Here is a 22,804-nt window from a genome sequence, read left to right on the forward strand (position 1 = left end):
ATTTTATTTAAAAATTGGTAGATCTCATCTGCCACGTGCTGCTCCATCTCCAAGTTCTCTTTAGGGATTAGTAGTCCGAGCCAAGATTTAAAGTGGTGCGTGCCTCATGCTTCGGCCTTCAAAGCATATTTTTAGACCAGGGGCAAACGCTCACTGTGCAGAAATGAGCTGGGAGACTGTAGCTAAGTGACATTCACTTTATAGCGGTGCCAATATTTTAAAGAATACTTGAGCGCTCTGCATTATGGGCCTGCTCATCAGAAGAGCCAAGCAGAGCCACAAGAGAAAACAGCTGAGGCCTCACTGTGGGTTTAAAAGCTGATAGGTGTAACGATTGTCGTGGGTTGAAGAAGGTGAGGACCAAGGTGCAGCGTGATAAGTGTTCATGTTACTTTTATTAGAACAGAAACACTAAACAAAATAACAACGAGAGTAAAATGAAATCAAAACAGTCCTGTAAGGTGCAGCAACACAAAACAACTACCGCAGGCCCCGAATAGGCTGGAGCTGCCACAGGACCCACCAGGCTGGGGAGACCTACAGGAGGCCTGGTGCGTGGAGGAGGCACCGGATGGACTGGGCCGGATGGACTGGGCCGTGGAGGCGCACTGGAGGTCTCGAGCAACGAGCGTGCACAACCTGTCCTGGCTGGATACTCACCGCATAACAAGGTGCCTTCCCGGTCACTCTCAGCACGGTAAGCACGGAGAGTTGGCTCAAGTCTCCTACCTGACTTTGCCAATCTCTCCGTGTCCCCCCCCCCCCATAAAAAAATTCTGGGCGCTGTGCCAACTCCTTTCTCCAGTATCCCTCCTCGCACTGTTCCAGAGAATCCCAGGAGGGCTCCGGCACTCTCCCTGGGTCAACCGACCACCTCTATCTCCTCCCAGGTTGTCTCCTACTCCAGATAGCGCTGCTCACCTGTTCAGGAGTCCCTTTCACCACGCTGCTTGGTCCTTTTTTGGTGGGTAGTTCTGTAACAATCGTCGTGGGTTGAAGAAGGTGAGGACCAAGGTGCAGCGTAGTCAGTGTTCATGTTACTTTTATTAGAACAGAAACACTAAACAAAATAACAAAGAGAGGAAAACGAAACAGTCCTGTACGGTGCAGCAACACAAAACAGAAAACAAGTACCCACAAACCCAGGTGGGAACACGCTACCTAAGTAAGGTTCTCAATCAGAGACAACGATAAACAGCTGCCTCTGATTTGGAACCATACCAGGCCAAACACATAGAAATATGACACACAGAACAAAACATAGAAAGAAAAACATAGAATGCCCACCCCAACTCACGCCCTGACCAAACCAAAATAGAGACATAAAAAGGAACTAAGGTCAGAACGTGACAATAGGTCTATTTGGAGTTCCATGCTTTGACCACGAAAAAGTATTAGGATGACATTTGACATCATCTGAAATTCCATGCACCACAGTTACTATTTTGTGTGTGGGTATGTGTGTGTTTGTTTACTTGGTTGGTTGGTTCGGTCTGTAATATATTTTAAACTCAAATCTCAAATTGAAATGGTGGTCAAACTATTATAACAGATGAAAGCCAGTTTCACAAATTCCCAGTATCCCAGAATCTATTATCTGCATCAACCAAGCAACATTACCAACACATGATTCTGTTTTGCAAAAACATTTAACGAATTCATCACAACAATGTTTTACTAATTACATGTTTGTCTGAGATTAGCATTTACATTTAATTCATTTCTTGAATCTTGCTTTGGAGAAGGGAGTGTGTTTTGTTTTTGTTTTTCCCTTGTTTTCATTATATAAAAACATTTAAGGATGGATCAGAGCCACCCAAAACAAATAATCCCAATGTAATCTTCTTGGTTACAAAACTAAGTGCTGGCCGCTAACCAAGCAGAGCCTGTTAGCAGGTCTTTGACCAGCTGTCTGTGGCAGCCGCTACAAAAAGAAAAACCCTCAGGAAAGAGCTCATCCTTAATTTCAGGCTCCTTCCTGCGCAGAGAAAAACATGAAGATTATTCATATTATACAGATGATGATCCTTTACAGTATCATTCTGATGAAGCATAACATTATCTTTCTGTTATTCTGTACATGTTTTGTTTTTGGCTAGAAATATATATCTACATTAATCGACAATGTTGATATAAAGATTTGGACAATGATTCAAATCATTCCTCGTTGTGTTTTCTCAGATTTCGTTCAGGTCTGATATATGTGAAATGGAGTATGTGACATTAATGTAGTCCACTAGATTGTTTTGTTGTACTACTTTAATTCAGATTAAAGTAAGTGAACTCCATTCGGTGGTAAAGGTGAACCTGGCTAATTATAGAGAACCGGCTCCATCTCCCTTTGTTCATTTTAGACATTCTCCCCCCAGTGGCCAAACGTAATTAAAGTCCTTTGGGCTTTGCCAAGAGTGCCACTGTCCTCCCAAATCACTAATGGATGGCGCACCAGTTTCAGATACAGAGAAATAAAAGGCTACTCACGATCACTACAGCAAATGTAGCATACTGGTCATCAAAATGAATTAAGTGACTGTCAGCTACATTGTGTCGGCAAAGCAACCAACGCCAACTAATGCACCTCAGAGACAAAACAATGTAACAGAATGTCATGTGGAGAGCGTGGTACTCCTGTACAATCAAGACATAATGTATCTCTAATGCATTTTTTAAAATATCAATCCCATTCTATCTGAATGCTGGATATTGCAGGCAGGTCACCCATGATACAAGTCAGTATTCTGACGTCCATCCATGTCTGAGGATGTCAGGAGATGACGTGGAAACCAGCCACTAGGGGCAACAGTGAGCGATGTTACGTTCAAGCATCTGCCTCTAATTCCAAAAGTTGCATGTTTGAATCCAGTGATAGAAAGTAGTTTTCTATATTTTTGTGTTAAGCCTATCCCAAACCTTAACCCTTACTTTAACCTATCGGAGTTCATGCCTAACCTTAAACATTACCTTAAAAATGTGGAGTTGATGCATAAACTTAACCTTAAACACTTTGAAATTTGACATTTGAGAAACATGGATGAATGTCTAATTCTGACGTGAGAATGTGAGAGCTTGTAGGGATATCATCTGTTCAAAACGAACTTTGACAAGGCCTCGGGCAGTTTCTCCAAATTAACATGGCCATGTGTTGAGTGTTGTTAAACGCAATAACCTTCTGCACCTGCCTCAGTTTCAGACACACTTTTCCTCTTGCTCCTCATCAGGAACATACCGGCTGGCAGATGCTCCATGTTATGCTCCATAGAGAGGAACCGCAAGGCTGCCCTGCTCCAATCAGAGAAAACCAGGATTCTTTAAAATGGAACGTGAGATTGAGACCCAATCTACCATTTACTAGCGGGAGCCAAGGCCCAACATCTAGCCCATCTGGCATCTTTCTGAGAAACAGTCACAGTGTTAGATTAAAACAAAACCCAGAGTAATTTGCCCGAATCCCACTGATGGGGAGTTCACAGGGCATTGTCAGGTTGGCCACACTTGATAAGGTGCTAGACAGAATTCTTCTTGAACACAAATCTCTTGTATAACCTAAAGGGAATGCTTAATGTCAGGTTAGAATCAACCATACCAACATGCTTTTGTACCAATTCAAATATCAAATAGTGTTTTTTGAGGATTATTGAGGCAAATCCACGAATGATTGCATGCATTATTATATGCATGTGTATGAACACTTTGAGGCATGGACTCTCCAATTTAACACTGAAGGGGATGAATTTAGTCTGTGATTGCCCTATAGTTTTTTATTTCTATATATTTCTTTATTTTCTATCCAGCTGGTGTCTTGCCTAAGTCCCAAAAAATTGGCTGACCAGAGTGCACATTTGCCCATCATTCCTAAATATTGGCCTACCTAGCGCGATAGTAATGTACTGTCCTGGATCATTTCCAGAACTCAATCAGTCTAGTGGATAAAATCACAAATCCTGTCAGAATGCTGAGAGCTCAGGGATTTCGCCACCATATTCGCGCATCAATGGTAGCCTACTATGAACCCGTTGTTGCACACTTGGCCGTTGCTCTCTGTCCTCATGGACAAGTGTTTCATTCATGTCGTTGACTGGTTCGTTGATTCACACCTATAGGCTACTTTCCTCCAGTTCGCTTGAGGTAATTGTGATATTTGTCTGTGGGATGCGATTGCGACTTAAGCAAGAGCATCACTACCACGCAGAAGAGCACGAGCAGGGGCAAGAAGGCGGGCTTTCAACAGCGTCAGAAGAGAATAAAGTAGTCGACCTAAATTATTTTCCGTAGCGTAATTATCCTACTACTCCCCGAGGGTGGTGCAGTAATCAGAAGAAATTAATGAAGGAGGACGAATTAAATTGTGTGAGGTCTCAAGGCATATGTTTTAAAGTCTTGTAAAACATGATAAATAAACCAGCAACCGAACGAAAAGCTTAGGCGAGAAGGAACCCGAACGTTTGGAGTTGTGGGTAAAATATGGAAATGTTGTACTATCAACGTTTCATTGAAGTCATTAGCTGGTGAGTTTTCGTTCATTGTATACAATTTTCAGTGTACATTTTAAATTGTGTAACCATAACCCTAATTGATTTTGCAATTGTGTTTTTATATCAGGCATAGTTCATAAACTAGGCTACTGATTTACCAATCTGCATTGTAGGCTACTTGTCAATAATATGAACTAAGCACCTGTGGGCAACAATATTTTGTAACGTTACATATTGTGAATTACATCATACTTGTTTGTTTCTGGAAACTCAAGCAAGACAGTCGTCCAGGAGCAAACTTGTGTTGTCGCCCTTTGACGTCGATTGATTTATGGGTCAGCCTAATTCAGACCCCATGTAATAGTTTTATGGTCAACGTGGGCTTCTGGACAGAGACCTGCTCAAAGAGGTCTTGACATGGCTTTCGACTTTAATCCCACAATAAGTGCCAAAATGGTGACTGCCATTTCCATTTTGTTCCTTTGACACAACATTTGAACAGGTCCACAACCTAATATGGAAGGAACAAAAACAGAATATAAATCAATATACATAAATACAGTACCTGGGTTGGCTAGGCTATATTGTGAAAGAAGCAAAGGCTAGACTACTTGAGTTATCTTCAGATGTAAGTGTATGCATGATGCAAATTTTTTCCGGGGGTGACCATTTAAAAAAAAAAACATTTTTAAAGCAATCCTGATTGAGCATGGTAAATGTAAGTTGGATGAGCCAATCATATAAATATCCATTAAAATGTATATTTAGATAACTAGACGTTTATCATATATTTTCAATTTCAGAATTCATTTTCATCTGTAGCCTGATAAACTAAAATTAACATTTCAATTATAATTCATCAAGGGAGAGAGAAAGATACACTAATGTTAATAATCCAGCCTGTAGAATTGTTTTTTTCTTTTTTTTTCCCAGCCAGAGAGAAGGCAAATATCACAACAATATAGTGCGACTGGCAAAGCTGAGTGCCAAAGAGTACGCTTTGGTGACTGGCCAAATAGGCACTTTAATCAGGAGGTGCTTTATGCACAGGAAGTATTTCAGTCTCCTTGTTAGGGGACTGATTTATCCTGACTTTTAATTATTAACGAGACCTGATCTGGGTCAAGCAAGAAAGTATTTTTCATCAGTGCCTTCTTTGTTTTGCTTGGTCATCGTTACCGAAGTGTAAAGCCAATATTTCGAATGTACTTGTTCTTCATTTTAAAGTTCTGTGAGGCAGGGCTGTTTATACAGTCCCAACAATCCAGGAATGGGAATATATTTTGACGGGTTGCTCAGCTGCAGCTTTTAGCTTCATCTGCAGCCCTTAAAGGTCACGCGGTAACGAAGTCACACTCCCACTATAAAAATGGCCATATCTTTTAAGATGTCATGGAGTCAATAAATGCTTACAATTAAGCTGCATTATTTCATTGCTGGGCAGCTGTGACTCCATCAAGCACTAATCATTATTTTGCATTAAAGATATATTTAAACAATTACTTGTTAGTATTGCACTAACTAGTACGGCACTAAAAAATACATATATATTTATAAATATAATCGTTAAAGATGCAATACATAACATTCTGGGCGACCTGACCAAATTCACATAGAAATGTGGGTTATAGATCTATCATTCTCATTGAAAGGAAGTCTAAGAAGCGGTAGATATGTTCTATGTGGGTTATTAAGTCATTAAGTTTGGTTATTAAGTCATTAAGTTTAGTTACTAAGTCATTAAGTTTAGTTTTTGCGTCTTTTACTTTCAGTTTTGTATACCAGCTTCAAAGAGCTGAAAACACAATATTTTTGGTTACTGAAAATATATTTCACAGAGGTTTAGATGGTACAATAATTCTCTATTTATTGCTTGTTTTGTCACGTAAACAAAAATTATAAGAATTTTAGCAACCAGGAAATGGCAGAACGATTTCTGCATATAGCACCTTTAAGATGTGCCCCAATTATAAAAAAAGATATGCCCATTTTTAAAGTGGGAGTGTGACCCCTCTATCCGCATGGCCTTGCCTTTTGAACCCGAAAGAATACGCCACAGATCCCTGCACACTTTCATCCATTCTGCTCCAATTTGACTCTTATAGTCCAGGGGATTAACATCAAGGCAATTCAACAGTAAAATAATGGTGGTGAGACGACACTTTAATATTATGCCAAACAAAAAACATTGATTTCAAAATTAAACAAACCATACAACTCTATGCACAAGGACTACTTTTTATTTCCACAGAACATTGAAAAAAAATAAGTTTACTCAAAGAACAGTGCAGATGTAAAGTTTGGTAACAGAATGACAGTGAAATCTCCATCAGTGTTTTATGTTACCATGTTAAGATTCAAAGATGTCTGCAGAAATAATGGGGTGTCTGCTATGATATGCTGTATACACAGAAGTATGTAGACACCCCTTTAAAAATAGTTGGATTTGGCTATTTCAGCCACACCCGTTGCCGATAGGTGTATAACATCGAGCACACAGCCATGCAATCTCCATAGACAAACATTGGCAGTAGAATGGCCTTACTGAAGAGCTCAGTGACTTTCAACATGGCACCGTCATAGGATGCCACCTTTACAACAAGTCAGTTGGTCAAATTTCTGCCCTGCTAGAGCTACCCCGGTCAACTGTAAGTGCTTGTTTTGGGAAGTAGAAATGTCTAGAAGCAACAACGGTTCAGCTGCAAAGTGGTAGGCCACACAAGCTCTAAGAATGGGACCGCCAAGTGCTGAGGCGCGTATCGAGTAAAAATCGCCTGTCCTCAGTTGAAACACCCACTACCGAGTTCCAAACTGCCCCTGAAAGCAACGTTAGCACAAAACTGTTTGCGGGAAGCTTCATAAAATGGGTTTCTATGGGCAAGCAGCTGCACACAAGCTTAAGATCACCATGCGCAATGCCAAGCGTTGCCTGGAGTGGCGTAAAGCTCGCCACCATTGGACTGTGGAGCAGTGGAAACGCGTTCTCTGTAGTGATGAATCACGCTTCACCATCTGCCTGTCTGACAGATGTATTTGGGTTTGGTGGATGCCAGGAGAATGCTACCTGCCCCAATGCATAGTTCCAACTGTAAAGTGGTGGTGGAGGAGGAATAATGGTCTGGGGCTGTTTTACATGTTTCGGGTTAGGCCCCTTAGTTCTAGTGAAGGGAAATCTTAACGCTACAGCATACAATTACATTTTAAATGCTTCTGTGCTTCCAACTTTGTGGCAACAGTTTGGGGAAGGCCCTTTCCTGTTTCAGCATGACAATGCCCCTGTGCACAAAGCGAGGTCCATACAGAAATGGTTTGTCTAGATCGGTTTTGAAGAACTTGACTGGCCTGCACAGAGCTGTGACATCAACCCCATCGAACACCTTTGGGATGAATTAGAACACCGATTGTGATCCAGGCCTAGTCGGCCAACATCAGTTCCGGACCTCAATGCTGTTGTGGCTGAATGGAAGCATGTCCCTGAAGCATCTAGTGAAAAGACTTCCCAGAAGAGGGGGACCAACTCCATATTAATGCCCATGATTTTGGAAAGAGATGTTCGACAGGCAGGTGTCCACATACTTTTGGTCATGTAGTGTATGGCACCTTGAGTTTGAAAATATATATATATTTTGGTTATTGAACTATAGTGAAGTGGATTAACACATGGTAACAGAATAATGGTAACAAAATGACATCATGGGTCCCTGATCTGTACTATAGACGGGTTAGCAGATGTCACAAAAACAATGCAAACACTTTAATGGGGCAGAAGGCAGTGTGTTGTTGTGATTCTGGATGGCCAGATAGCTAGCAATAATGATAAGAAACTGCCATGAGGGGAGTTGTTTCAGCTAGTTTAATGTTGTTCTTGATACCATGTCTTGTTTTGAGGTGTTTTGACTGATTTCATGTCAATGCTAATATGGCAAAAATGTGCTAGCTAGCTAACCAACATCTGTAATAATGTATTTGAAGGACAAGATCTCATTCTGCAAATGTATTTGTTTTCAATAAACATCGGAGATTAAATATATACTGAACAAAAATATAAACACAACATGCAACAATTTCAAAGAATTTAAGGACATCAGTCAATTAAAATAAATTCATTAGGCCCTAACCTATGGATTTCACATGACTGGGAATACAGATATGCATCTGTTGGTCACAGCTACCTTAAAAAAAGATAGGGGTGTGGATCAGAAAACCAGTTAGTATCTGGTGTGAGCACCATTTGCCTCATGCAGCGCAACATCTCCTTCACATAGAGTTGATCAGGTTGTTGATTGTGGCCTGTTGTTCCACTCCTCTTCAATGGCTGTGCGAAGTTGCTGGCTATTGGCGGAAACTGGAACACGCTGTTGTAAATGCCGACCCAGAGCATCCCAAACATGCTCAATGGGTGACATGTCTGCTGAGTATGCAGGCCATGGAAAAACTGGGACATTTTCAACTTCCAGGAATTGTGTACAGATACTTGCGACATGGGACAGTGCATTATCATGCTGAAACATGAGGTGATGGCTGCGGATGAATGGCATGACAATTGGCCCCAGGCTTGAAATGCAATCATTTTCATTGTCCGTATCTTATGCCTGCCCATACCATAACCCCACCGCCATCATGGGGCACTCTATTCACAACGTTGACATCAGCAAACTGCTTGCCCACACAACGTCATACGGTTGTCAGGCTGGTTGGACATACTTCAAAATTCTCAAAAATTGTTGGTGGCTTTTGGTAGAGAAATGAACATTCAGATCTCTGGCAACAGCTTTGGTGGACATTCCTGCAGTCAGCATGCCAATTGCACGCTCCCTCAACCTGAGACATCTGTGACATTGTGTTGTGTGACAAAAACCGCACATTTTAAAGTGGCCTTTTATTGTCCCCAGCGCAATGTGCACCTGTGCTGTGGACAATGCTGTTTATTAGCTTCTTGATTTGCCACACCGGTCAGGTGGATGGATTATGTTGGCAAAGGAGAAACTCTCACTAACAGGGATGTAAACAAATTTGTGCACAAAATTAAAATTTCAGAGAATTAAGATTTTGTGCGTATGAAACATTTCTGGGAACTTTTTTATTTCAAATCAAATTTTATTTGTCACATGCGCATACTGGCTATTATTTGAATGAGCTCCGCTGCCAAGCATGCCGTTCATTGACTACAGCTCAGTGTTCAACACCATAGTGCCCACGAAGCTCATCACTAAGCTAAGGACACTGGGACTAAAAACCTCCCTCTGCAACTGGAACCTGGACTTCCTGACGGGCCGCCCCCAGGTGATAAAGGTAGGCAACAACACGTCTGCCACGCTGATCCTCAACACTGGGGCCCGTCAGGGGTGTGTACTTAGTCCCCTCCTGTACTCTCTGTTCACCCACGACTGCGTGGCCAAGCACGACTCCAACACCATCATTAAGTTTGCTGACGTCACAACAGTGGTAGGCCTGATCACCAACAACGATGAGACAGCCTATAGGGAGGAGGTCAGAAACCTTGCAGTGTGGTGCCAGGACAACAACCTCCCTCAATGTGAGCAAGACAAAGTAGCTGATCGTGGACTACAGGAAAATGCGGGCTGAACAGGCCCCCATTAACATCGATGAGGCTGTAGTGGAGCGGGTCGAGAGTTTCAAGTTCCTTGGTGTCCACATCACCAACGAACTATCATGGTCCAAACAGCTACACCATCAAGAGCATCCTGACACGTTGCATCACCGTCTGGTATGGCAACTGCTAGGCATCTGACCGTAAGACGCAACAGAGGGTAGTGCGTACGGCCCATTACATCACTGGGGCCAAGCTTCCTGCCATCCAGGACCTATATAATAGGTGATGTCAGAGGAACGCCCCAAAAAATTGTCATTGACTATTTTCTCTGCCAAGGGAGGTCTCCGCAAGCTGTACCGGAGCACCAAGTCTAGGACCAAAAGGCTCCTTAACAGCTTCTAGCCCCAAGCCATCAGACAGCTGAACAATTAATCAAATGGCCACTGGACTATTTACATCTAACTGCCTGTAGCTCAAGCATTGATGCAAGGATATGCATATTCTTGATACCATTTGAAAGGAAACACTTTGAAGTTTGTGGAAATGTGAAAGGAATGTAGGAGAATATAACACATTAGAGCTGATAAAAGAAAAAGAAAAAAACAACATTGTTTTTGTACCATCTTTGAAATGCAAGAGAAAGGCCATAATGTATTATTCCAGCCCAGGTACAATTTAGATTTTGGCCACTAGATGGCAGCAGTGTATGTGCAAGGTTTTAGACTGATCCAATGTACTATTGTGTTTCTGTTAAAAATGTTGTATCAAGGCTGCCCAAAAGTGCCTAATAGGTGTGTTAATAACTTTTAAAGTTCCTAACTGTGCACTCTCCTCAAACATGGTATTCTTTCACTGTAATATCTACTGTAAATTGGACAGTGCAGTTAGATTAACAAGAATTTAAGCTTTCTGCCACTATCAGATATGTCTATGTCCTGGGAAATGTTCTTGTTACTTAAAATCTTGTGCTAATCGCATTAGCCTACGTTAGCTCAACCGTCCCGTGGGGGACCCACCTATCTTGAAGAAGTTTTAATAATCTGCTATTTTATTTTGGGTTACTTTTTGAAACTCCAAGCACAGAACACATTGAGCCTATAATCTTCTGTTATTTTTCCATAGAATTAGTCCACTGCGCCACCAGGATGGAGGTAGCATGACATGTTTTTTTATGCACACAAAACTGTTCATTTTAGTCTATTCAAACAGACTCCATTAAGATCTGGCCAATAGACCTGAACACACTTAACAAGATAGAGGATAGAGAGAATTTTGTTGATGCGTAGAACGGAATGTATATGTTTTTAAATAACATTCTTAAAACATTCTCTAACGTTACTAACATTTTCTTGTGGTTTTTTTTATGGAAAGAACAATTTGAGAACATTCACAATGGACAACCACACTCTCATCAAGCTCTAAGAAACATATTGTTTTCAGAACATTATGTGCTAGCTGGGCTTATACCCACAATACATCACTATAAACCAGACCAAATCTGTACCAACCATAGATGTCACAAGTTTAGACATCACAGTGCAGCACACAACATTAAAGTACAGTATAGTTCAGTACATTTGCTCTACTGTACTGTACTGAAGTCTACGGTACATTACTGTATTGCACTGACCTACTTTTCTGTACTGTACTATACTGTGATGGGCTGTACTGTGCTGTCCAAACTTGTGAAACAGACGTCTATGATTGGTTCAGATTTGGGCGGACCAAATTTCAACTACTTTTCAACATCCATGGATGTCCGGTGTAGGTCAGTGCTCAGTGGGTGGGTGTCAGTAAGAGGTGGGTTATCCAGATTGTTTTCAAACTCTTGCTTTAACCACCACGTGACAGAAAGAAAACCGTTATGAGCTGAACATAACAGTATGTCAGTGGAAGGGAGGACAGGATCAGGTGACCCAACTGTGGTTTCTGACTACTATGAATTCCCATTGTAGCCATTCAGTTGCAGTCAGCCTGTTACAGATATTTTGGTTATTCTTTTTTCACTGATTCGGTAACAGAATAATCACTTCATTTAATCACTTAATAAATAATGAACCAAATTGTTATCAGTAAAATCATGAACTAACTGGTTGGTCTACCTTTTACTTGTTACTTCTGTGAACTTTCATAATTTTTGTTTTTAAATATCTTAAAGATATGTGGGTTTTTGGTAACAGAATGACAAGACACTAGGCAATATTTCTTAAACTTACACAAGGCAAATCATATTTTTTTAATGTATCCCCCTCTGTTTCTGGAGGATAATGTATTCTGTTCACACCAACTCTGTCCTGGGTTGACCGTTTCAAAGGATTGTTTCTGTCGTTCTCTTTTTTGAATGCCATATCATTAGCCTCAAACAATACCCATTTGGAACGATTGTTCAAAAACATTATGCATACATAATTAGTCACAATATGAATATTTAAATGGCAATACACTTGGGCTCATGTCAAACCAGCAAATTACTTATTTTCATCATTGCAGTGGTTATGAGAGGTGCTAAAGGACTAGGACTAATGTTTACGCATGTTTTCATTCTACCTTTAAATTGGATTATGTTCAACTAAATTCCGTAGTGTTTCTGCATATCAGAGGACTTATTAAAATAATCAATGATGTAAACACAACATCACAGCATTATAATACATCTTCATTGTTAACTTGCCAACCAATCTATTTGAGCAAAAGTAAGCATGTTTGAAACAAAAACCTGCATACTTACTCTGAGGTCACAAGGAAATGGACTCTGTTTCTCTGGAGCCTTTATTTGATGATGTATTATTTTAGACTCAACCGCGGTTATCACATTTATTGGATGAGAGAACAACCCCAGTATGTGCTGTACCCAGAGAGTACAGTATGTGAGTTTTATTTCCATTCCACATGATTTGACCCACAGTATAGCTTTAGCACCACCATAGCAGGTTACCTTTATTGGAATCAAGTTAGGATTGTGGATGGCTCTGATCAGATTAGCAAGCAGCCCGGTAAGTGTGCCAAAGGGAAAAAGCTCCACCTGTCTAGTGATGTGTGTGTGGAGGATTATGTAGTGTAGTTGCTTTTCTGTGAAAAACACAACCCGTAACAAACTGTTGTGGCTCTCTTTCAAGAGGTTGATATCTTTGTCCTCTCAAAGCTGTTTTGGAATAGTGAAAACAGAGAGGGTATGCTGAAAATGGAAGGACTTTCTAATGAAAGTGTAGCCTAAAGGAGACCTTGTAACAGAGGCCCAATGTAATCCACAAATGGTATAATTGGCCGCTGTTATTTATTCTTGGTATGTTTCCCATAGGCAGAACATTTCCTGACCGCTGAAGTCCACCTTCAGAAGAATCAAGTACCTTTTTTTAAAGAGTGCTTGCTGGAATCCTTGTTTACCATCCATCTCCTCCTGTCAGACATTGTTCTTTCTCTCATTGTACCTCGATGGATTCAATCTGTCCATGCTATTAACTAAAACGACCTCATTTGGCATGTCACATCTGTGCTACACTGAAACCAATTAACTTTTCTCATTTATTTGTGCTATTATTAATTTTCAGATAGTGCACTTTGTGCGAGCAGTGACTTAACTGACTGCCTTGATAAAGAATTATAATATAGTGCACCCTGCAATACGACGGAACAGTGTCTCTGGAACCAAATTTATTTAAGTGGGCTGTCACAGTGACCCACTTCTGCCTCTGCCTGTGAGACAGAGTGAGAGTGTAAATACAAAAATATTCAGAGCACACACACACAAAATGCATAACGCCTAACCCTAAGCATACCGACGCATAAACACACATTCCACCATACAAAGACCAAAAACTCCCCCAAACCCACAGACATTTAAGTTGCAAATACACACAAAAAGCATTTGTATAAAACACATTTAATCCATATGAAACAAATGTAATTGCAAATGTGGGCACAGTGTCACGCAGTTAATATAATCATATTTGTCACAGTTGCAAGCTTACAGTCAGACAAACATACTCTTCTTTATGGCTTCCCTACATGCAATATTATTGAGATATACCTTGTCTTTACAAAATGTTTTAAAGTGATTGAATCAGAAATGGCTCGCTTGACTTGAGGTTGTTTACAAGCCCTTTCTCCTTTTCCTGGCAGACCCAATGGAAAAAGAATCTGGCATTCTGAAGAGCACTGCTATTCTCTCCCCCTCAGCCTAGCAGCTGTTCTGCTCACAAACCTTTTAATACACGCTTGTAGAACTCTGGTGCATATCACAGGGGCTGGTACACTGGCAGGTGCCAGGAGCAATAAACAATGTCTTTCTAGCATATAAAAACATACAGATATACACACAGAGACACTTTCAACAGAGTGTAACACACACATGGGCCCCCAGGTCCGTGCTGTTGTTTCATTTCAGCCATCTTAATTGGTCTAAGAATAGCACTTAAGCAAGTGTCAAAGTGTAGCATGGCTTACATTGTGCATTCTCTTTCTAACCCCATGTGATTTAGAGAGTGACCAATGTGGGGAGGGGAGGAAAAGTCTGCCAGGGTGTCTGTTTTGAGGACAGACTTCAATACAATGAATGAACATAAGACTGTTCTCGTGGCCCATCCAAAGCGGCCCCTAGCTAGACATCATGCACCGGTTCAATTGGGTCTTTTTGCCTATAATCTCTTAAGTGTTCCTGCCAGTGCTGATTGGGAAAAAATATGTCTTGAGGTAGGAAAGACCAAAGGCTCTGGGAAATACTAGGCAGGCTGCAGAGCAGATGTCCCTTAAGAACAATGAATCACATAAAAAAACAGATTAAACTTAGTTTGGGGTTGTTGTTTTGCTCCGTTTCTGCTGCGAGTCATGTCAAAATGAGGAGGAGGCTCTTGAGCCACAGTGCTGAGTGTGTTGGTTACCTAAAGTGATTCCATAGCGTCAGTAATGGGGATTCTGTAGCTAGGCACGCACTGCAAGGTCACTGTTTTGACACTCAGAATGTTCTGACATCTGTCCACAGTTTGATGTAACACGATGACAGCTGAGAAGACTTGATGAGTTTTGTGTGATGATGGGGGAGAGCTGAGTGGGAAAGTCCAAATGTTTGAAAGAATTAAGCAACAGTGGGGACCAACCCAAACACCAAACATGGTTTCTGGATCTGCCATGGGATTGTCTGAGTGGATGTTACATCAGGTTGGCTTTGATATTGTTTGCATTTGGTGTTGTGGTTGTCTGTTAGATAAGAGCTGGCCGCTGCACAGGTTTGGACGGCTGGGTTTTTGTGTTATGCAAAAGGTTTACGGCTGCATCATATCGGCCAATCAGGCAACAAAACAAGCCCAATACCCTTACCACCCAGGACAGACTTCATTCAGCAGCTTCCTCGACAACAACTACTTCAATCGGAACAATAGTTGAAATTGAATACTATTTTTACCTGTTAGAATGTACTTAGCATAAATAAAGAGGAATATGATACCGTGTGACTGTGGAATCTAGATTCCTGATACTGTCTAATTTGACAGACGTGGTCAGGTCTCTTTGTGGTCCTTAGGTCATGACCATTGACTGCAATCTAACTTCATGGTGTATGCATGGACATACAGTACCAGTCAAAGGTTTGGACACACCTACTCATTCAAGGGTTTTTTTTTATTTGTACTATTTGCTACATTGTAGAATAATAGTGAAGACATCAACACTGAAATAACACATGGAATCATGTAGTAACCAAAAACAAGTAAAAATATATGATGTATTTTAGATTCTTCAAAGTAGACACCCTTTGTCTTGATGACAGCTTTGCACACTCTTGGCAGTCTCTCAACCAGCTTCACATGGAATGCTTTTCCAACAGTCTTGAAGGAGTTCCCACATATGCTGAGCACTTGTTGCCTGCTTTTCCTTCATTCTGCAGTCCAACTCATCCCAAACCATCTCAATTGGGGTTGAGGTTGGGTGATTGTGGAGGCCAGGTCATCTGATGCACTGCTCAATCACTTGCCTTCTTGGTCAAATAGCCCTTACACAGCCTGGAGGTGTGTTGGGTCACTGTCCTGTTGAAAAACAAATGATAGTCCCACTAAGAGCAAACCAGATGGGATGGTGTATCACTGCAGAATGCTGTGGTAGCCATGCTGGTTAAGTGTGCCTTGAAATCTAAATAAATCACAGACAATGTCACCAGCAAAGCAACACCACACCATCACACCTCCTCCATGCTTCATGGTGGGAACCACACATGCAGAGATCATCCATTCACCTACTCTTTGTCTCACAAAGACACAGCAGATTTTTTTTGTTTAGATCAAGATGGGGCACAGTCATGGGCGTATGTTTCTGTACCAATCCCTTTTAGCCTGCAACTTAGACTGAGGATATAAGGTGCAGAGTAAAAGTGGTAAAGGATGTATTATTTGGTAATCAATTAGTAATCGATTAGTGGTTTGAGCCAAAAATCTCAAATTTGGACTCAGACCAAAGGACAGATTTCCACCAGTCTAATGTCCATTACTCGTGTTTCTTGGCCCAAGCAAGTCTCTTCTTATTATTGGTGTCCTTTTTAGTAGTGGTTTCTTTGCAGCAATTCAGCCATGAAGGTCTGATTGAACAGTTGATGTTTGGATGTGTTTGTTACTTGAACTTTTAAGCATTTATTTGGGCTTCAATTTCTGAGGCTGGTAACTTTAATGATCTTACCCTCTGCAGGAGAGGTAACTCTGGGTTTTCCTTTCCTGTGGCGGTACTTATGAGAGCCAGTTTATCTTGATGGTTTTTGCAACTGCACTTGAATAAATGTTCTGCATTGACTGACCATGTCCTCAAGTAATGATGGACTGTCGTTTCTCTTTGCCTATTTGAGCTGTTCTTGCCATAATATGGACTTGGTCTTTTACCAAATAGGGCTATCTTCTGTATACTACCCCTACCTTGTCACAACATAACTAATTGGCTCAAACGCATTAAGAAGGAAAGAAATTCCACAGATGACCTTTTAACAAGGCACACTTGTTAAATTAAATGCATTCCAGGTGGCTACCTCATGATGCTGGTTGAGAGAATGCCAACAGTGTGCAAAGCTGTCAAGGCATAGGGTGGCTACTTTGAATTATCTCAAATATAAAATAGATTTTGATTTGTTCAACACTTTTTTGCTTACTGCATGATTCCATATGTGTTATTTCATAGTTTTGATGTCTTCACTATTATTTAACAAGTACTTTTGGGTGTCAGGGAAAATGTATGGAGTAAAAAGTACATGTTTTCTTAAGGAATGTAGTGAAGCAAAAGTATAAGTAGTCAAAAATATAAAAAGTAAAGTACAGATACCCCAAAAACTACTTAAGTAGCACTTTAAAGTATTTTTACTTAAGTACTTTACACTGCTTTTAATGTGGTTGATTTCGATGTTGCCCTTTAGTGTTTGAGGTCTACTGTAGATCTACATGTAGTTGCAGTTACGACTAATGTTTTTGGCATTTGTGTCGGTATAAGAGTTTGTGCTTTAGTCGTCATCAGGATTAAAACTTTTTAAAAGCATTCCCAAAATCGGATTTGTACCGTAGTTGAATCACAGAAATGTATGTCATATTTTATATATTTGTACTTAAGGATAGTTAGAGATTTTTGTCAATTAAGCCTTTTTTTTCTACTTACCCAGAGTCAAATGAAAAAATGTATGTGTCTGTGTGCAGTTTAAAGGAAGTCAACGGTAGTTTCTGGAGCTATTGCTTATTAGCGTTAGTGCAATGACTGGAAGTCTACAATAGCTGCTAGCATTGTGTTCATGAGTTCATCTGACTATGGGTAAATAGAAGGAAAAACATCTTGAACTATCCCTTTTAATACAGTGTAGTGGAAAATGTTCCCTAATTTCTTGTCCTGCTTAATTAAATGAAAATGAGGCTGCACATTACGACAATCTTTTTGTTTCTTGGGGTATGTATGATGTGCCTCCATGGGAATGTTTGACTATTCCCTACTCAACCTTCTCAACTTGGTCCTGTATAGCTTACGTGTGCACATCTGCCGTCACATGTCACGTGTCACTGGCCCTTGCCCAGATAGCCTGCCTAATCCAGATGTCTGGCCAGGGGGCACAGCTCTCATCCGAACTGGCCTTCATCAGGGTTTTTAGAATCAGTGAGCATAGGTCTGGATGCACTAATGAGGATTTTTTTTGTGCAGATCAAGATGGGGGCACAGTCATGGGCGTATGTTTCATTACCGTACCACTACCTTTTAGCCTGCAGCTTAGACTGAGGATATAAGGTACAGAGTACAAGTGGTAAAGGATCTATTATTTGGTAATCAATTAGTAGAGATGCTATCAGTATTAAACAGAGATGTAGGCCGATAGTAACTATGAAATCTGCTCTAAATAGTACCCTAATTATGCTCTGACGTTAATAATAATTTTTAATACATTTTTTATTCTCTTGATTCCACACTCAAATTCACCACTTTGTTAGGTTTATCTCAAAATGTTGGAAACTCATGCTTAGTCCATAAATCTAGCATTTGCAATCCACGATTTACAAATGCTACAAAGAATCATTGCTTATGTTTTTTTTGGGAGGGGGAAGATTCATTCTTGTCTCTCTTGTCTCTCTAGGCCATTTGCAAGGACATGTTTTTTTAAAGAACATCATCTCTTATAGAAGACTTAACTCAAGTCTGATCCCAACTTGACCACCACTGGTTATGAAAACCTGCATCCTCATAGTAAATCGGTAAGTTCCTTAACAAATACTAAAATATATTCATACCTTTGTTTTCATTTGTTATGGCATTGCAAGTAAGCATGACTGTTCTTTAGCTATCGGTTCATAACTTGTCCTTTTTGTTTCCCTTTTTAGGCAGGAGGCAAGATGTTTGTGGAGTCTGTTGTCCGATGGGGGGCATGGAGCATCTTGCTCCAGTGTGGATTATTGGGTGTGTCAGCAGGGGACTTCCCCTGGCCTTGCCCTGCCAGGTGTGTGTGTCGGCTTGAGACTTTAGAAGTGAACTGCTCTGACAAACAGCTGACTTCTGTGTCTCAGGGCTTCGCTAGTGGCACCCAGCGCATTAACTTATCTCGTAACAAGCTGAAGACACTGGGTCGTCGCCAGTTCTTTGGATTGACCCAGCTAGAGGATCTGGACATTAGTGACAATGTCATCGCCATGATTGAAGTGGAGGCTTTCCAGGGCCTGCAGAACCTCAAGACCCTGTGCATTAGGAGCAACCGCCTCAAGATCATCTCTGTGGGGGTCTTCTCCGGACTGCCCAGCCTGCGCTTCCTGGACCTGAGTGAGAACGAGATCCTAGTCTTTCTGGACTACACCTTCCGTGAATTGGTGAGCCTGCACCAGCTGGAGGCTGGGGAGAATGATCTGGTGTTCATCTCCCAGCGGGCCTTTACCGGCCTGCAGAACCTGCAGGAGCTCAATCTGGACCGCAGCAACCTGACCTCCATCCCCACCGAGGCACTGTCCCAGCTCCAGAGCCTGACTCGGCTGCGCATGTTCCGCCTCACTATTTCGGCGCTGCCCAACAATGCCTTCCGCCACCTGCATCGACTGCGCAGCCTCGTCATCTCCCACTGGCCCTTGCTGGACACCCTGGCCAGCAACAGCCTGATTGGCCTCAACCTCACCTCGCTGGTCATCAGCAGCTGCAATCTCAGCGCTGTCCCATACCAGGTGCTGCGCCACCTGGTCTACCTTGGCTACCTGGACCTGTCCTACAACCCCATCACAGCCATCCAAGGTAACCTGCTGGGGGACTTGTTGCGGCTGCAGGAACTGCACCTAGCTGGGGGCAACCTGCTCCGTATCGAGCCAGGGGCCTTCAGGGGGCTGGCTTACTTCCGTCTGCTCAACGTGACATCCAACCAGCTCAGCACGCTGGAGGAGAGTGCCTTCCACTCGGTGGGGAATCTGCAGGTCCTGCGGCTAGATGGGAACCCCCTGGCCTGCGACTGCCGACTGCTCTGGGTGGTCCGCCGGCGACAGCGTCTAAACTTCGACGGCCGCCAACCCACCTGCTCCACCCCGGACATGGTGCGAGAGCGGGAATTCCGGGACTTCTCAGAGAAAGAGCTCCCGAGACTGTTCACCTGCCGGCAGGCCCGAATTGTAGACCGCAGGTCCCAGGAGGTCAGGGTGGAGGAGGGCACTACGGTGCTCTTCTCCTGCAAGGCGGACGGTGACCCAATGCCCTCCTTTACCTGGTTGTCAGCCCAGCGGATTCCGCTCTCCACTACGGGGCGCATCAGGGTGTTGTCCAATGGGACTCTAGAGGTACGCTATGCCCAGGTTCAGGACAGCGGCACATACCGGTGCACAGCGGGCAACGCAGCTGGCAACGACAGCCTGTACGTCAGCCTCTATGTGAAGGGTTTCCCACGTAACCGCACCATGCCCTTTTTCACCGACGAAGGCTGGATAGAGTCCTCACACGCCCCTACTGCCAACTCCTCTGCCCAGGTGGCCAACCAGTACCCGTTTGATGCCAAGACTCTGATCATCGCCACCACCATGGGCTTCCTGTCCTTCCTCAGCTCAGTGGCTATCTGCTTCGTCTTCATGTTCTTCTGGAGCCAGAGCAAGGGGCAAATCAAACACACAGCCACCATCGACTATGTGCCCCGTACCTCAATGGGGGTAGGAGGAGGAGGAGGAGGAGGGGGTGGAGGTGATGCTGGCAAGTTCACCATGAAGCTTATCTAAGGTTATGTGGGAGAGGACTTGGGACACATTGACTGTGTCACTCCCTGAGGGTGAAGGCTCTACAGGGACACTGCCTGCCTTCATAAAAGCTAGATCCTCAGTGCACCCTTATAACATACTGAAATTATACATATCATCCTAAATATCTTGGAGAAGAAAATAATGAACAGTGGTTGTCTAGAAACTGGTTTATTTAAATGGTGTCAGTATTTATTCAACATTACAATTACAGTGCTACAAATCGAACATGATGATATGAAACATTATACATGTTCATGTGTATAAGGAATGCTCTTAAAGTGTCAAGGTTCATTTCACTCATATCAGGTGTGCTTGGTGGATCTGATGTATAGTAAGTGTGGATATCATGTGTCAACTTGCCAATACAGGTCAAGCAAGAATTGCCCTCTGACCTGAGGATAACTATTTATGCTTATCCACATAGGATCCATTCAGAGACTGCATACTCACCATTTGCTTAAGGCTCTATGAAACTATAATAATATGCAAACACATGACTGTAGTTATATAGTTATAATAGATGTATAGAATATTGTACTAGGCTATATTAAAATACTGTAGATAAATCAGTTTCACTGTACAGTAACATTTCATGGCTCACTTTTTGACTAGCCTCTAGTTTACGAAAATTCATGTTGTTTTGGGGACAGGAGTATTATTTAGTTATCAGAATTTGACAGTGTCCAGCGGGTGATGAAATTCTAATCTGTACATGAGAATGTATCAATTCCATGTCATATTATAAACAATCTTTTAAGCTTTAAATCCTATTTCCATTTTCTTTTTTACAACAAAGTAAGATAGTTTGCACACATCAAATACAGAGAATTCAATATTATTTTTAGCAAGTCATTTTCTTTTTATACTGTATAATTTGGTAAGATATTGCAATCAGCAACAATGCTTCAATGATAATATAACTGTATAACATTCATGTAACCTCACACTGTTTATTTTTCCTGAATGTTAATCAATCACAGGGTATTGAAAATATGTGCCTGAGTAATCTCACTCGCCATTCAAGAAACAATGATGAACTGTAATGGCGAACAGTACCTTGTACAATGTCAAATGTAGGTCATGGACATTTCCATGCTCTAGGTTACTTTATGGCTGTATCTAGTCCTGTGGATTAGTGCCACTTAAATATGCCACTCTTCTTTCATGTACACTTGTTGTGTAGGTACACACAAACCAAAATTCCAATACAATGTAAATGATGTACACATCTATAGTTAAGTCTGTTGTTTTGCTATCTTGTTTGTAAAATATAATCTTTTTGCATTTTGAAATGATTAAAAACCTATTTTAACCTGCCTTATTGCCTTGGATTGATTCAGCAATATCCCATAGCCTTTTATGAAATGACAAAAAAACGATTGTCTGCTACAACATACAAACCTCAGTGGTTCTGAGTTGGGCTCTATTTTAAATGACTATACAGTACATTGTTAAAGAATTGCTAAGACATCCTTCCCTACATAAGACACCGTACGTTATTAATCTCAATGTTTTGACTCAGTTGTCAGATCATTTAAATCGATTAGAGCAGAGAAAATAAACAGATTTGTTTCAGCGCAAACGCAGATGGTTATTTGATAGAGCTGTGTTTGTCTGTTACCCTTCCTTGTTAGTCTTAATTTTCTGATGGGAAAGGGGGAAATAATAAATTATGGTTTTGCTGTATATTGTTTCATTAGTTCAGTGGAAGGTGACAGGATGAAGGTCAACCTCAGGAGATCCACGATCCACTGACAATTTCCCGTCCAGACAGATATGAAGCCCACCAGCTCTAAGTGGATTCTGTGGAGAGCAAATCATTTTCTCTCTCTTGCCCTTGCCCAGAATAATCTAGAAAAAATGATAATCACGTGCATGAGCAGAGATTTAAACCCTTTTGGATTACCTCTGCATGTCTCAATCTGTTATATAGGTCTATCTGGTGGCTGCTAACCCAAGGCCTGGCCTGTCATATTATCTGTTTTAATGCAACTATTTCCTCTCATGGAATGGAATCCAAAGGTTTTACTGTAGCGTCATAATCCAATGCTCCCTATGTTAAAGACAGCGAGGACAGGAAATCA

The 22,804-nt window shown here is 41.6% G+C and overlaps 1 protein-coding gene across 1 annotated transcript; it reads left to right on the forward strand.

The window, feature by feature from the left end:
* Positions 1-3,946: 3,946 nt before the first annotated feature.
* Positions 3,947-22,035, forward strand: lingo4b (leucine rich repeat and Ig domain containing 4b). Its single transcript, XM_021559194.3, has 3 exons — positions 3,947-4,505; positions 18,602-18,719; positions 18,846-22,035. The coding sequence occupies exon 3, from the start codon at positions 18,858-18,860 to the stop codon at positions 20,697-20,699; it is 1,842 nt and encodes a 613-aa protein (XP_021414869.3). The 5' UTR covers positions 3,947-4,505; positions 18,602-18,719; positions 18,846-18,857; the 3' UTR covers positions 20,700-22,035.
* Positions 22,036-22,804: the final 769 nt, after the last annotated feature.

Source organism: Oncorhynchus mykiss, chromosome 2 (genome assembly GCF_057628025.1).
Source record: "Oncorhynchus mykiss isolate SJ-2025 chromosome 2, ASM5762802v1, whole genome shotgun sequence".
In the NCBI taxonomy this organism is placed as follows: Eukaryota; Metazoa; Chordata; class Actinopteri; order Salmoniformes; family Salmonidae; genus Oncorhynchus; species Oncorhynchus mykiss.